At 36.6% G+C, this 17448-nt stretch overlaps 1 protein-coding gene across 1 annotated transcript in view; it reads left to right on the top strand.

Moving 5' to 3' along the window:
• The first annotated feature begins 6414 nt into the window (after window positions 1-6414).
• Window positions 6415-17448, top strand: part of LOC129247029 (cytochrome b5-related protein) — a 36575-nt gene continuing 25541 nt past the window's right edge. Inside the window, exon 1 of the mRNA XM_054885890.1 lies at window positions 6415-7280. Within this exon, the coding sequence (XP_054741865.1) occupies window positions 7174-7280 (107 nt within the window). The 5' untranslated portion in view covers window positions 6415-7173. The remainder of the gene's footprint in view (window positions 7281-17448) is intronic.

Raw genomic sequence — 17448 nt, forward strand, 5'->3', positions numbered from 1 at the left:
AGGTTGTCAGATTGTCCATCGTCATAATATATATGGATGTTCATGTAACGTCGGTTTCGCACGCTTGTCCACTCGTCGATGCTCAAGCTGAACTTACGCTGTGCAGATTTAAAATTTTCAATTTTGATCTTCAAATCGCTTTTTATTTTCGTGCAGTACTTCATAACCAAACCCAGAACAGCTTTGCGACACTTTGGAAGATGAAATTCTAAGCGGCTGATACTATTACGAATGAACTCACTTTTTGTTATCGCGTTTATTGGAATTCCATCTTTTGCAGCCAATTTTGCAACAATTTGTTCAAGCGATTCAGGCGAGGAAGAAGTATTGAAAAAGTTGTGAAGAGTTCGGATCTTCTTGGCTGGTGGCTGTTCTTTTGGAGCCTCATGTTCCCTTCGCTTCATGTTGTGTATCCTCTCCATGTGACGGTGAAGTCCAGATGTTGACGATGACTTGCATTTAATGATTTTATTGCATTTCAAACATGTTGCTTCGTCGTCAAATCGCTTGAAAAGCTGCCACACTTGGTCGTATTCGTATTCTGAACTCATGATTTTTAATGCTAAAAATTCAAAATTTCTTTTAAATTTTGTTTTTTAAAGGAAGTAACTAACCGGTACTCACAGTCAACGATACGTCGATTCAAAACTTAAAAATAAGTAATATTTGGACCACAAAATATTTTATTATACGGTATATAATTTATACTTAATCAGGTACCACAAAATGAAATGCACCCGCTCACTACAAAAAATAAATTTACAAACGTCGTCTGTGCAGTCTGCGAACAAATTGAAATTGCTTGACTATTTTCAAAGCATTTCTAATTGCTTAACTGCTGCTACATATAAGAAACATATAAAACTAAACTTCATTAGCTTGATGTTACAGTGCTTTTCCTCGACATAGCATAGCAACGCATCTAGCATTTACTCTGTAGTCACCCTAAAACAAAAAAAAAACAAACAAACAAATGGAACAGTTATACTGTTGTGGCTTTTCGCATAGCAATTGAAACTATGGTGTGAATTGTATGTGATTCTGCGAAACAGTCTGTAGTGTGCGATTCTTTGTAACATAATGGCCGTTACAGTTTGGTGTTTCCAGGTATTAATCATATGTATGTGTATTCTTTTACTTTTGAAAGAATTGTTTTTTCTCTTAATATTTGACAACAAAAATTAAAAAAAAAATGGATTTCTCGAGAAATCTTGAAACATTCTCGAGATTCGGGATTTTCCGAAATGCTAAAAATTTCAATTCTCGAGATTCGGGATGGAAAAATATCGAGAATTTCTCGAGAATTCCCGTCGGGAAATTCCCGAAACCCAACTCTAGTCGTGAGCACATGACCCGACCGTCTATGATTTGTCGTAAGTTCGTAGACAGTCCACCTCCTATCTCTGCGTTTTGCGCTGCCACTCCGCGCGTTGCAGGTGCAGCATTATCCTCTTTGCAAAACTTTTAACTGCGTTCTAGCAGTCGTTTGCTGCACACATGTTATTGATTAAGCTGTCTGACTCAGCTGTTCTTCTAAGACTAACTCAAGGGTTCGGCGTTCTTCGTTAAAACGATCACAGAAGAAGAACACGTGCTCCGCGCTTTCTATTGCATTGTTGCAGCTTGGACAGAACGGAGTGACCTCCATGTAAAAGCGATGGAGGTACTCCAAGAAACATTCGTGACCGCTCAATATCTGGATTAAATAATGGCCTGCGCCCCCGTGTCTTCTGGTCACCTTAATGGATAAGATACGGGTGCATTCTTACGGGCAAAGAGCCGTTTACTACTTAGAAAATATTCAGAAATATATTAACTTACACCTATGCAAGACCCAACACATGCAAGAATTGAAACCATCGGATATCATCCACTTTTTAAGCTCCGTGAGTTGAACAAAGTTTTGCAGTGACATATTTCACGATGATACGTCCATTTGAGGACGTCGAAAGATACTAAAACTGAGAAATATGCCGCCCAACGAACAAAAATACTTTTTCGATACGCTCCATAAGTTGGAGGGGGATTATTTTGAATAAAAATAAACGAGTCTTTGGAAGAAAAAAACTGTTTATTCGTCTTATATTTAAAAAAGTTCTCCTTACTTCATAACGCATTTTGTGTTTGCTACGTTTCATACAACAATGCATTTTCGTCGCTCTTAACCAGTTAACTGTGATTGACGAGTATACTCGTCATGGATAAGTGGCAAAATTTTGTGTATTGACGAGTATACTCGTCATGCGTATAAATTAGTGACCATTGGCTATTTAAATTACAATTTTTGAGAAAAACAACACATATTCTCAAATTTCAAGATGTTTAGAATATTTTGAGGCTATGCCGGAATAAAACAAACAAATAGAAAATATAAACAGTTTGAGATGATGTCTTGCTTCCCCGTATGCAATGGTTGAAAAAGTTCACCAGTTCGCATAATGAATTTATTTATGTGCGATGATAACGTTTTTTAGATGTTAACCTAAAAGGGGCAAAGGCAAAAGTCAAAAATCAGGAAGGAATCCCGATTTGCAAAGTCCCATTATGTATAATACCCTGTTTCGCTGAGTATCACTCCACAGCAAGAATTTGAATTCTTACTTTTATATGTATAATATTTAATTGAATTTATTGCGTTTTTAGTTTAATATGTATGTAATATATGCTTATGTTAACCAAAGAAGCAAAGAAAATAAAATTTTTAATTTTATAAAATTAACCCATCTTTTTTATCCAATATCTTACCAGCGCAACTTACTCTGTGATTGACGAATATACTCGTCATAGCTCAATTCTGGCGACACAAAACTGTGCGCACTTTTAAATGGGAGCGCCACAGTTAACTGGTTAAAAATGTCGAATTTCGTGCCCACAGTGTTTCAGGTGGTTTGAAAAATTCCGAAGTGGTGATTTAAGCGTGGAGAATGAGGTCCGTGGCCGGCCAGCGAAAAAGTTTGCGGACGCCGAATTGCAAACATTGTTGGATGAAGTCAAACAAAATGATAGCAGAGCAGTTAGGAGTGACCCAAAAAACCATTTCCAAACGGTTGAAAGCAATGGGCATGATTTTAAAGGTCGGAAGATGGGTGCCGCATGAACTGACTGAAAGAGAGCAAGAGAACTGAAAAACCACTTGTGAAATGCTGCCTTCCCGATTCAAAAGGAAGTCTTTTTTGCATCGAATCGTTACGGGTGATGAAAAATGGGTGTATTTCTCCAATTCCAAGTGTAAACGATCGAATGGTCCACCCGGCCACAAGCAAAACACAACGGCCAAACCAAATCGCTTCGGCCGCAAGGCAATGCTGTGTGTTTTCTGGGATCAGCGTGGTATGATTTGGTACGAGCTATTAAAACCAGGTGAAAAAGTTGATGGTGAACGCTACCAACGACAATTGGCCGATTTGAATAGCGCTATACACCGAAAACGCCCAGAATATGCCGATCGGCGTCACAAAGTAATTTTTCTTGATGACAATGCACCGCCACATCGAACAAGAGCGACCCGGGAATTGGTGGAGACGGACGATTGGGAACCGCTGGTGCATGCGGCTTAGGGGGCGTCCATAAATTACGTGAGGTTTTTTTTTTAATTTTCTGTCCCTTACTCCCCCCCTGGTGAGATGTCGTTAGATTTTATTCAACCCCCTCCCCCATCCCCCAATCCCACGTGAGATTTTTCAAAATGTGGGTTTCTTATGTAAACGCGTTGGATTGTAAAAAGAAAAAAAAAATTGCTTCGTGCTTTTATTTATGACTCGTTAAGACTACTAATCAATATTGCTCAGAGTTATAAGTGTAATAAAAATTTAACAATAGAAGACTTAAATCGTAACTACTCGAATATCTACTCTAATTCAGTCCATGGAGAAACATGCGCGGTTTCTAGAGAGACTATTGGGACCAACATGTCCATATGATTTTCAGTAAAATCATCTGCTCCTTCAACTTCGTTCTGATCTATCCACTCTAAGCCGTTGACGCTTGCGCACAGTAACTCATTAGCTCGTCTTGTGACAATCCGTGAGGGTCGCACTTTGCGGAACATACGCGCTTGCTTAGCTGGTGCAATGTGAGCTGCTCGCCTGTGCTCTGTAGCTCTTGTGATCGATGCGAAGTAAATACCGCGTGTACTGCAGCATCTTTTCTCTAAATCATCACGTATACTTGTGCAATAGAGATAATGAAGGCATTCAGCGGTTGAATCGGTAGGCGTATTCGAAATGGAGCAAATGACTTTCCGTCATGTTCTTTAAAGTCCGGAATTGTCAAACGTCCATCAACCTGAGTGATAGGGTATGGAGGTGGCAGAAAACGGTGGTGAAGAATCATATGCAGATCACTCCGGCGTGGGCTGGAACACTTCTGGTCATCGCATTTCACAACCTAAAAAAAATTAAAAACAATTTCCCGTTAATCCCACTTAATGAAAATTTGTTGACATTCGCGCTCGTTAAAAAACTAAAAAAAAAAAAAAAAAAAAAAAAGCACGCATAAAAATTTGATATGAATCAACTGCACTGTACCTGGAGTAAATATTGGCTTTCTCTAACGTGTTCAGTGTACCATTCTTTGGCTGGCAGGTCTGGAACGCTGGAAGTGTCATTATTCGGGACTATATATTTAGCGACTACTTCGTTTCCGTCAATGCACACTGCAGAAAATATTTCAACCAAAATATCCCCTGCCCTTTTGAAATTATCCTTTTCCAGACTTTCGCCTAATATTCTGCCGCTGGAGTCAAGATGTGTCCCAAAAGAATCATGGGGAAGAACAAAGCCTGTTAGCTCTCGACTGAGTGGAGCCATGCGTCGTTCTACTCTGTTGAATGCGCTCCTGCCAGGGGCATTAGTCACAATAAATACTGCGTCCAAATCAAATTGTTTAAAATGCTCTATGGCGTGTGTGATCACTTTTCGATATCGTGGACTCTCGTCAGGCCCACCGTCACTTGAAATTATAAAAACAGGTTTAACTTTGCCGTCTATATTCTTTATAAATTTGGAAAAAGAATCAATTGTTAAAAGAGTGTCCAAGTCTTGAGCGTGACTAGTTGCAGTTGACGAAGAGTGCTTGCCACTTCGTATTGCTATATAAGTTGGCCCACTATATGAAATTATATAAAAAAAAAAGTATTTTCTTAAAAAAATATATTTAACCTACCTTTTGAAGGAATGCTAAAGTAGACTGAACTTTTCTCTCAGTGGATTCCCAGAGAAGCCGATCAATCTCATGTTTAATGTGATGTATTAACTCTTCTTTCTTCGGGAATTTTTGCTTCGCAGTATTCCATAATTTTATCACATAGTCCTGGCAGGACTTCTTCGCCTTATAGACGTATCTTTTGACGTATGCGTTATAAAAATCGTGATAACTCATTTTAAATTAGTAAGGGCATGAACTGAGTCGAGTAAAACATTTAGAAAAATAAACAAAGAAGGTTGGAACCAGTCCGTGTGTCGCTGCCACTCAGCTCGTACGCTCTTGTTCCTCGAGTCGCGCGTTCGGCTGATAGTGGCGCGAAAACAAAGGACGGGCTACACTGTACCGTAAATTCAGATTAAATTGAGCTATTTGGTGTAAAACAAATATGGTGGTTTGACAGTAGTAATGTATAACGTCGAAGTATGAATGAAATTATTTTCTTTCGAATGAATTAGTGAATGATCTTAATCATACTACGATTACGCTTAAGATTAAATCTTAAGCATGTACAATCTGGATAATGGACCAAAATAGTATAATTTTGTTTTGTTTCAATCAGAAAAAAAATTGCGTGATATTTGCCGAAACCCCCCCTCTCTCCAACAAAAGATTAGATGAGATTTGAGTCCACCTCCTCCCCCCCTTAAACATCTCACGTAATTTATGGACGCCCCCTTACTTACCACACTTGACGCCTTCCGATTATCATTTGTTTGCATCGATGGGCCACGCACTTTTCGCGCAGCGCTTCAATTCTCACGAAGAAGCCAAAAAATGACTCGATGATTGGTTTGCGGCCAAAGACGGCCAATTTTTTTGGCGTGGCATCCACAAATTGCCTGAGAGATGGGAAAAATGTGTCGCTAGCGATGGCTATTATTTTGAACATTCAATTTGTAACCATTTTTTGTTAATAAACGCTTGAAATTGAAAAAAAGTCTCAAATCATTGGTATCTACGAACAGGTAAACAAACAATAAAAAATTGTACATTTAAATGTTTCTATTTTTATGCACGCCACTGTCAATTGCCGGTTCTAAAGGTTACCATTGAGCTCTTAATGTAGCAATTAAAGCAATTATATGCATATGATTTAATACTCTTTATGAATTTATTCAATATACATATGTGCGCACATATAATATAAAAATATACAAAGTATTTCAGAGAACACAACTCAGCCGGCTCAGTTAGTGATTTGCTGTGTATCAGTCAAGGCATAAGCGCATAGCTTAGTGGATTCTCGTACTCAATACTGGTAATCTCTTATGGGACACCCTCAACCTTTTACCCCTTGAATATATGCAATAATGTAAAAATGTAATAAACAAGAAAGCAATAAAGATCGATTTGGAGAGAGTAAAAAGTGTCATTAGTGACTTGCGTTGTTCGAGCCTGAATGTCTGTCTTAGATGGGCTGAAACAAATAAAAAGACGATTCAGGCGTGCGCTGGTGCTTACTCAATAAATAAGAACTCAGCGCGTCGCACAGAGCTGCGAACTTGAACAAAAGTATGCAAAAAGTATTTTGTATTTAACGCTTAATCGCTTTTATTTTGAACGAACAAAGCTACGCTCTGCTACAACTAATCGAATCACCGCAACTAGTTTGCTAACAGTACTGAATTATTATCGCTGCTGCCATCTATCCACTATCCACTATCTGTTTGCGGTCGACCATCGACCGTCGACCTTCGCTAATTTGCAATTCTAATATATTAATAATACTCGCATATGTATATCAGTTTATAGTGTATGTGTGTATGTATGTGTTGGTCTCCAGCGCATTTGTTGGTTGACTTCTTTTTGTTTGTTTTCATTAAGCAAAATTTAAAGTTGCATTCGAGTTTGTGTTTATTACTGTGCGGTTTGCTATAAACAGCAACTTGAGGTGTAGTGAATCGTAAGGATAAAATTACGCTTATTTATTATTGAATGTGAACAAAGTGACGAAAAAACGTTTCAACTATGGCAAAGTGTGATGTGACCGATATGAAGCAGGAAGACTGGAAGGTCTCGAATATATTGCGGAAATATCCAACTTATCGCGATTTACTAGTCAAAACATGTGAAGGGTGAGTTAAGTGATAAATTGAAAAACATAATATATCTACATACAAATTCGTATAGACACTCATATACACTACTTTACAAATTTCTCTAATAAAGGGTGGTTAAGTTTCAAGGGCCGGTGTTGATTTTGAATAAAATACCATTTTTTTAGGAAGTTATTGTCATTTCTCTTTATTATGATAATATCGACCAAATGGCCGCCGCGGCCTTCGCGGCACACCTCCATCCGATGGTCCAAATTTTCGATTACGCTGAGGCGTAATTGAGGTTCTATGCCGTCAATATGTCGAATTATCTCATTCTTTAGCTCTTGAATTGTTGCTGGCTTATCGACTTACACCTTTTCTTTTAAATAACCCCAAAGAAAGAAGTCCAACGGTGTCTTTGACGTTTAGGTGTGATTCACATTCAACATCGGCCCTTGAAATTTAACCACCCTTTATTATTAGATGTGTCACAAGCATAGTGAGTTCCGTATACGCTAAAGTTTTTACCCTATTTAATATTTACATTTTTGAATGAAAATAAAAGTAAAAAGAAAATTGTGTTCTCGTATCAGTTGACAAATCCTGCAGGTCTATTAGAAGGAATTAGACTACTCTGCGTATGAGTGATATTTAGTTCATTAGAACTATTGTATGCCACTTAAAGGGTTAGGTGGGTTTGAAAATTTCAAAAAATCGATTTTTTTTTTATCTTATTAAATAGTATATGTTTAAAATATTCTCCTAAAATTTCAAATTGATCCGAGTAAAATTCTACGAGATAGACCCTTCAGAAGTTCCGCCCATCAGGCCATGTCAGTGCAGCGTTTCGTTTTTAAGCGCGTTTATCTCAAAACTCGATTTTTTAAGTCGGTGGACACGATTTCTCGAAAAGTTATGAAGCGATTTTGTTCAAATTTTGCACACATCTTTGGAATAACATTATCTCGTGCTTGAACGAAGGAATTTTTTTTCTTTCTATTCCAAGTAATTTTTCAAGGGCATGATGGGTGCAAATTCTACTCAAAATAAGGGTTTTTTGTTTTCAACGCCGCCAAAAATGTAATTTTTGTTTTTTTTTTTCCTTCGTCCAAGGACGAGTTTGAAACATCTACTAACAGAAAATTTTTTGTTTTTGAATTTCAGATGAATCTGTCATGAGTTATCCTGACTACGCCGAGAGAACCTTTTTTTTGAGGGGTCATAGGAGACGACGTGTCCACGCCTTAATTTTCAAAATTTTTCAATGAAAATTTCACAAACTACTTATAAAATATGTATCTTTTATGTGTTAAATTGATGGAATGAAATATTCTGTTGATTAAATTAAAAAAAATTCATAAAAATGTACCTATTTTGAGCTTTTGAAACCCACCTAACCCCTTAAGTCACAGTCTCTTAGGCGGGCCACAAACAAATGCAAAGTATACACGCTCCAACCGTTGTATCAACTTGGCATGTTGGACAAACAGTTATATCATGTATAGCGGGGTTGTACACCCAATTTCCATTAAAATGTTTTAATTTTTTGGTGGGCGGAGTTAGCGGTTGTACAATGAGTTGGAACGTGTATATACAGATTGTACAACCAACTTTGTTAAGATTTTTCTTTTTAATTATTTACGCAGAAAACAAATAGAAGCACAAAATATATAAAAAATTTAAAAATAAAAAAAATTAGATTAATTAAGAAATTGAAAACAAAAAATTTTAAAAGAGATAAAACAAATTAAAAATAAAAAAACTAGAAAGAAATATATAAAAAAAACATACAGTGACACACAGCTTATTTGATGCAGCCAAAAAAAAAATTATTGAAATATCAAATATATTTTATGGTATTTCCATAACAGAAAAAAATCTTATATTTTTTATTGTTAAATAACAAAAATAACAAAAGGGAAGATGTGGCAAATTAAAATAATTCAGTTACAGTTTTGAGGTCACAACTGAAATGATGCACTAAATTAAAAGAATTCAAAAAACATAAACACATTAATATTTCGATTTCATGACTACGGGGGGTATCCCTTTTCATTCAGAGCAGCTTTTAATCGGATGCTTTCCATTTCAATTCAACCGGGCTATTCGGGTCATGTTCTTCGATTTCGATGTAACTGAAATATGTTGCTCTCTGGTCAAAATAATGAGAACGTATTTTTTTGTTCACCCGAAAAAAAATTTTTTCAAGAGTTATCGGCAAGTTTGTTTTTCGGCTCAAACTCGATTTTTTATAATTATATAAGAAAAATTTTTTTTAAATGCTCATAACTTAGTCAAAAATGAACCGATTTTAATAATTTTGGGTTCAAAATGATCGTTATTACTTACACGAGCGATTTCATGTAGAAACAGTTGCAAAAAAGTATTTGAAGGTTTTTTATTTTGCAAAAAACAAAAAGTGCGAAACAGGTTTTTTACTCAAAAATTCATTACTCAAAAACAACTCATTTTAGCTACTGGGCATTCAGCTTAATTGAAGTTTGAGGTGTCCTCTTGATTTGGAAAAAGTTATAAAAAAAAATACACTTTTTGAAATATTGAATTTCGAAAAAATCTCAATTTCAATTTTCTTTTTTGCTAAATAAAAAATTTTTAACTACCTTTTTGCAATTTTTTCTACCTGAAGTCGCTCCTGTAAGTAATGACGATCATTTTGAACCCAGAATTATTAAAATCGGTTCATTTTTGACTAAGTTATGGGCATTTAAAAAAAAATTTCCTTATATAATTAAAAAAAATCGAGTTTGAGCCGAAAAATAAAATTGCCGATAACTCTTGAAAAAAATTTTTTTCGGGTGAACAAAAAAATACGTGTCTCATTATTTTGACCAGAGAGCAACATATTTCAGTTACATCGAAATCGAAGAACATGACCCGAATAGTCCGGTTGAATTGAAATGGAAAGCATCATCGGGAATTCATAGATTCTACAAGTTTTGCTAAATAATCGGATCTAATTTTATCCCATTCTTCCTGTAGTGCCCGTTTCAGATCAGAAGCATTAGAAATATTGTGGTTTCTTATTTTATTTTCCAGCACTGACCACAAATTCTCAATAACGTTGAGATCTGGACTCTGTGCAGGTGTCTGTTCTACATGTGGGCAGTTCCAGATAAACCAAGTTCTTACAATACTAGACGTATGCTTGGGATCGTTGTCTTGGTAGAACCTAAACGAATCCCTAATGCCTATTTTATCCGCTTAAATTATCTTTAAGCAGATCCAGATGTATCTCTTTATTCATGTTATTCAATAAATGTTAAAATTTCTGACACCTGAATAGGACTTGCAATCCCCCCGCCGTGTTTAACTGTAGAGCGCAAATTACATGGTTGAAGCGCGGTGTTTGGTTTTCTCCAAACGCAGGACCTCTCATCAGACCTGACAAGGTCAAATTTACTTTTATCCGCAAAAACAAGGGACTTCCAGAACGAAATGTCTTTGTTCAAATGTTGTCTGCAAAATTCTATTACTTTTTTCTATTACGAGCATTAATCAACGGCTTATTTCGGCCTGTACTTCCATGAAAATTTTCTTCGCGTAGAACTTTATGAATAGTTTCAGGGTTACAGATCTTGCCTAAGTAAAGGGTGATTTTTTAAGAGCTATAGAAAAGTTTAAAAAAAAAACACACGTAAAATTCAGAAAACTGCATGAAATTTTTATTTAAATCCATAGTACAGTCCATATAATTTAATGTTTGATGGTTATTTCATGCAAATGTTGACCGCGACTGCGCCTTAAATGGTCCATCCGCTTAGTCAAATTTTGACGTACTCTTTCCAATGTTTCAGCCAGTATCTCACATATAAATGCTTTAATGTTGTCTTCCAATGCGTTAATTGAAGCAGGCTTGTCTGAATAGACATGAGCTTTAACATAGCCTCACAAAAAATAATCTAAAGTTATATCGCACGATCTGGGTGGCCAATTGACAGGTCCCGAACGTGAAATAAAATGTTCACCGAACTCGCCTCTCAACAAGTCCATTATTACTCGTGCTGTGTGGCATGTAGCACCGTCTTGCTGGAACCACATGTCATGTAAGACAAGCCCTTGCATTTTGGGTAAAATAAAGTTGGATATCATTTCACGGTAGCGCTCACCATTCACAGTTCCGTTACGATTCGCCGCATCTTTGAAGAAGTACGGTCCAATGATACCTCGAGCCCATAAACCGCACCAAACTGTGACCTTTTCTGGATACATTGGTAGCTCTTGCAATTCTTCTGGCTGATCTTCACTCCAAAATCGTCAATTCTGCTTATTTACGTACCCATTGATCCAAAAATGAGCTTCGTCGCTGAACACAATTTTTCGATAAAAAAGTGGATCTTAAACCTTCTTAACAGAACACGCATTTTTATAATAAAATTCAATGATTTGCAAGCGTTGTTCGTTTGAGAGACGGACCAAACTGAAGATGTTTGACAGTGAAACAAAACACGAAACGTGCGTCAGCTGTTTAAACCAAGTGTTTAAAAAGATAATAGCTAAAAAGTCACCCTTTATTTTTCGACTTCGTTCGTAAATCGGGTTTTTCAATAACTTTCCGAACAATCCATCCCTTATCTGCATCATTAAATATTTTATTTTGCGCAGATCTGCCCGTATCTTCTATCCTGTTTTCGTGGCGAAACCTTTCTATAATGTGCTGGACAGTTGAGGAACTAATAACAACAATTTCTGAAATCTTTCGTTGGCTTTTGCCCTCTTTATAATGACGAATAACGTCTTCCCTATTTTCAAGTGAGGACCGTTTTCCCATTTAAAAAAATTTAAATTTTTTCAACTTTTAACTCTTTACAAAATTTTTTTGAGTATGACTTATGACGCTAAGCTAAACAGAAAAAAATACATTTCGCCGTAATTGCATTCTCAGAGAAAATATAAAATACACTGCATCATTTAAGCTGTGAGCATATTTTGATGAGAAAATGATTTGTTTCTATATTTTTTCAGCAAGCTTTGTTTTTGTTATTGTTCTTTCTGCAATGGTAAACGGTACATACATCATTACAAGTCGTATACATTTTTTTATTAAATTTAATAAAGATCAAGTAATTTTCTTTTTTGTAAAAAAGTATTACCTGCATCAAAAAAGCTGTAAAACAAATATAACAATAAAAATAAAAAAATAACAAATAATAAGTAATACAATAAGTAACAATAAAATTTCAGCATTTATTACTATTGTACAAATTTCACTGGATTCCTGCATTTGGCAAAATGTTTAACAGCATGAAAATTAGAGAGATTTCGAAGTGTAAACACAAGAGCGGAAAAAGGGAAGGCAACATGGCATACATGACAATTATTTGTACTCTCCGCGTTCCATGTGTGTATGTATACTTGGCGGCAAACAACTTGCAATGAAAATCCTTCACCGATTTCCACCAATTACCATGGTTTGTGGCCTGCTTAAAGCACAGATATTTATGCGGTCAGATGCAAAAAATGAATGATTTAATTTGATGCGGTTTTCGAGTAATATATGCGGAATGATATATAGATTCATTTTTAGCAAGAATAAAAGCACCAACAAAAATTAAATACAATAAGAGTATCATTCAGCTTTCATTCAATAGAAGGTCATTTTTATATATTAGTTTGGGGAAAAAGAAATCTATTTTCTCGGAAGATAGCTTTAGTGATCGGTTTCTCGTAAAGTATCGATCAAATAATTTAAAATTTATACCCCTTGGTAAGGTGACATTTCACATTAAAAAAATTCTTCTGCGTTATTTTGTTTGTTCCATTAAGTTGTGAGTTACAGGGTGTAAACAATGGAAGTCAACAAAGAGAAAATTGGGTAAATTTTACAGTTTTTCTTTGATAAAGGCGAAAATGCAAGCCACACCGTTGAATTTGTGAATGATGCCGATGCAGTAACTGCAAATTAAAAAAAAAAATTTTTAATTATATCAGAAAATATCGATAAAATCAAAGAAATAGTCATAGTTGACCGGCTTGTTAGTAGTCGTAGCATCACCCAGCAAATAAAAATCGGCCATAAAACAGCGCAAAAATTGTGAACAAAAATAATGGATTTCTTTTTCCCCAAACAATTTTTTTTTAATTATTTGTTTTCGTTTCAAATTATTTCGTACGCTATACAGTCTGTAAAGTTGTTAAGCCATTGGCATAATAATTAAATAAAAATATAAATATATAAATATAATAAATAAATAAAAATAAAATTAAAAAAAAATTATTTAAATTTAAATTTAAAATTTAATAAATATTTTTTTAAATAATAATAAAATAAAAAAAATGTAAAAACAAAAAAAAATAAAAACACGTTTCTTGGATTTTTTTAATTTAAAATTTTTAAAATCTTTTATTAAATAAAATTAAAAAAAATTATAAAAAAATAAAAACACGTTACTTCGTTTATTTAAACCATTTTCATAATTCTCGCGATTCAGTCCCTATGAAGGCACCCTGTTCAAACATTTTTGAATATCTCACTTTACATACATACATACATATTTTAAGACGCATGATTTTTTGCAATAATTAAAAAAAAACAACGTCCGAAAAAAGGAAGCTGTTCAAAAGTTATAGACTAAAAAGCACTCAGAGTCACAAAAGAGTACCCTGTGCGTGCGTCGTTATAACAAAAAAAAAAAAAGAAATTACTTAACAGTATTCAAATATCATTGAGCATGCATTTAATATATATATAATAGAGTTCAATATATTATATGTAGTTTGCCCCATGTAAAATAAGCAGCAAAAAACTATGCCAGATGATAAATAGGCAATAAAAACAATAAGTCAGCGACCCACGTATTTTGCAACTTGCATTGATAAGACCAACAAAAAGCGATAAGAAAAAGGAAATATGATAACAACTCATAGCAGCTATTGGAAAAAAGCATAAACAAAAAGGCAGTCTCACTTTTATATTCACTATTTTGATACGTCTCAAACTTCTGTTACTAGACTAGAGAGTACTAGAGACTACTGGAACTAGAGAGTATCTTCAGAGATCAGAGATGGCGTTTTTTTCATGGTGCACAGAATTCAAAAGGTGCAGTCAACATCCGCCCGTTAACTGGTTCGCAGCAAGTCTCAAGGAATGAGTTGAATTGCTGACGTCACGTAGAATGTGACGGCGGTTTGTTTATGACCAAACTGAGATTGTGTGCGGACAGATTTCTACTGCCCAATCTCTGATGGCTTGGTAGCCGAGCTACTTACTTACTTACTCATATGGCCTGATCAAGGATCGCACCCTATTACCGGATTAAGGCCGACTGCAACAAGCCGACTCTCCAGGCGTCTCTGCGTTGCGCGCGCCATCTCCGATGTGTTACACCTAGCGATGATAGGGGTCCTTCGACTTGGTCTCCTTCCATCGGAGGGAGGGTGCTCTCCTACGTCATTGTCTTCTACCTCGTTATCTGAACATTCATACGCTCGACGTGGCTCAGCCAGCGCATAGATACGCTTAACTATGCCCACATCGTCGTAGAACTCATACTGTAGTAGTTATCGCCAACATGATGAGGGCCGACGATTTTGGGAAGTATCTTTCACTCGAATACCCCAAAAGCGGCTGCATCAGTCCGCGACACAATCCATGCTTCAGCGACATAGAGTAGCACGGGTAAGATGAGTGTCTTGTAGAGTGCTAGTTTTTGGGGGAGTTGGGCGAGAGAGGTCTGAGCTACACATTTGCTTATTGAGACCATAGTAACACCTATTAGCAAGCGTGATTCATCCAGGCTGACATCGTTTGTTATTGTGGCGGCAGTGCCCAGATATATAAATTCCTTGACAACTTCAAAAGTTTAGTTGTCCGCTGAAATGCTGGATCCAAAACGCAGTGTATCTTTTCTAGTGAACAGCATTTGCTCCACTGTACCCCTTCCATAAGGAAGTTGAAGAGGTTGCATGATAGTGGATCGCCTTGTCTGAAACCTGAATGTCATTTTGCAAAGCCGAATCAGTTTTGCTGGAATACCGAACTTAGACATCATGGCGTATACGCGATCTCTTATCGGGCTACCAAAAGCAATTTTATTATCGAATAGGAGGCGAAAGATAGGTAGGTAGGTGAAATGGTTGAATTACTACGCTGGCACTCCTCAAGTAGCACTGAAGCGCCATTTTGATGCCATTATGAGACCTCCAACAGGCAGATGTCTGCAGGCAGCCAGAGCTGTTGATACAATGGAGAAGATTGATGGGATTTAGGTTGCCGCACTTCCCCAAGCTGTCATCTAGCTGCCAACCCCAGACATTTACAGAGAAAGTGCTCAACAGTCTCCTTCTCTGAAGGGTCCTCACAGCTAATGTAATGGGGGTTAAATGGTAACCCTAGCTTTTCCACGTATGTGCCGATCGTTCATTAACCGGTAAACAAGTTTTGAAGTTGAATATCGAGGAGTCCCCAGGACTTCCTGAGTCCTTCTGGGGCCAATAGTTTTCGAAATAGTACATGAAGAGCATAATAGCGGTCGCCTCTCGGCAGGCAATGGCAAACCTCTGAGTGTATTTCTGCCATGAAAACTCTCCTCATAAAAATATATGACGTTCAGAGTCGGCTTGAAACTGTAGGTCCCTCCATTTGTGGAACAACATTAAGACGCACACCACAAATAGGAGGAGGAGCTCGGCTAAACACCCAAAAAGGGTGTAAGCGCCCATTATATATGTATATATACTATATATACATGCAGAAATGGAGCTCCATCTTTTCTGCGCTTTCCTGAGAAATAATTTGTACAATTCCCCTTTAACAACTGTCAGGCTGCTGATGACCGGGTAGGAGGTCTTTAAACGAAAGGTTATGTCATTATCTTTGTCATTGGTTTTTTCCAGGATTAGGCGTAGTGTGAAGATCTGGTCGATGGCGGACTTTCCCGGTCTAAGACCACACCGATGAGGTCCAATCAGTGAGCTGCCATATGGTTTTAGTATTTCACACATTGCGCTCGACAGAACCTTATATGAGTGGCCGAAGTTAGTCTCACAATTTTGCTTGAGATGACCAAGTCTTTTAATTTATCAACCTTGGATTTTTTGTCACAAACGTCCTTATTCCCAGTTTCTCTTCGTATTGGTATCAAAACGGATGAATGTGATATCCCGTCATATTGAGGGCTCTATTTAGCAACCGCAAAACCTAACCCACTTTTAGAGAGTATCTTAGTACTGTACCTTGAAAACTACTCCTTTAAGTAGACAATCGTTCGATAATTGGGAAAACTCTACGTATGTGAAGCAGAGATATACAATTCCTGCTAAACGAATGCGGCACCATAACGGGCCAAGTGCCTAAACTGACTGCTTTGATCAAATGAACAGACGCTTATTTCAGCAAAAGTATTATTTTGTCATTCTTATGACCATTCATGAAATTCTTAAGAGCAGGAAGACATTTTCCGATATTCTCATCAGATTTTCTAGACATATTCGCTTGTGCTACGCTCAGCATTTAAAATATTCTTGTGAAACTTTGTCTTGGCTATATCGGTGATTCGATGTTTGGAAGCTCGACGGAAAATTTTGGAGTCTATTCACTGTCACCAGGATAATTCTTATCGTCCATTACACAAATGAATTTGGGAATTTAAAGCAAAACAAATCCTGGGGTAGGGCGCACAGTCTATGTTTAACAAGTAAGGACTGCTTTTCAGAAACTGATGGTAAACTTCAGACTTCACATATCTGTAGTAGATTTTTAATAGTCTTGCTGTCGACAGTTTAGGTGTTTGCGAAACGGTTTTATATTTAATTTTGACGTGATAACGTCTTATAATCCGATTTAGCCGGCTGCACGCACGAAAAAATGTGTCGTTACCTTGCTCATTAGTGTTAACTTCCTCATTTGTCGTTACCTTGCTCATTGCCGTTACCTTGAATGAACTGCAAGCGAAAGCGCGGAACGAACAAAGCAAACGAACGGCAACGTTCGACATCCTACTTAAGTGAGCGTATATATGTATGTATATGCGCATTTGTATATAAATTCACATACTTGTATTTGCATATGCATTCTTCCTGTGTGCATGGTAATGAACCATTTCTCTGTTGAGAATAGGACGATGATAGAAAAAGGAGGAAATGAAAGGGAGTGTTTCGAGTGTAATGTGTCTTGAAAAGGCAAATCGATGATGGTGCCTCTTAGTGTTGTTGACTTATTAACGTCTGTTGCACAATCGAAATTGAA

This window comes from Anastrepha obliqua, chromosome 5 (genome assembly GCF_027943255.1).
Source record: "Anastrepha obliqua isolate idAnaObli1 chromosome 5, idAnaObli1_1.0, whole genome shotgun sequence".
NCBI lineage: Eukaryota > Metazoa > Arthropoda > Insecta > Diptera > Tephritidae > Anastrepha > Anastrepha obliqua.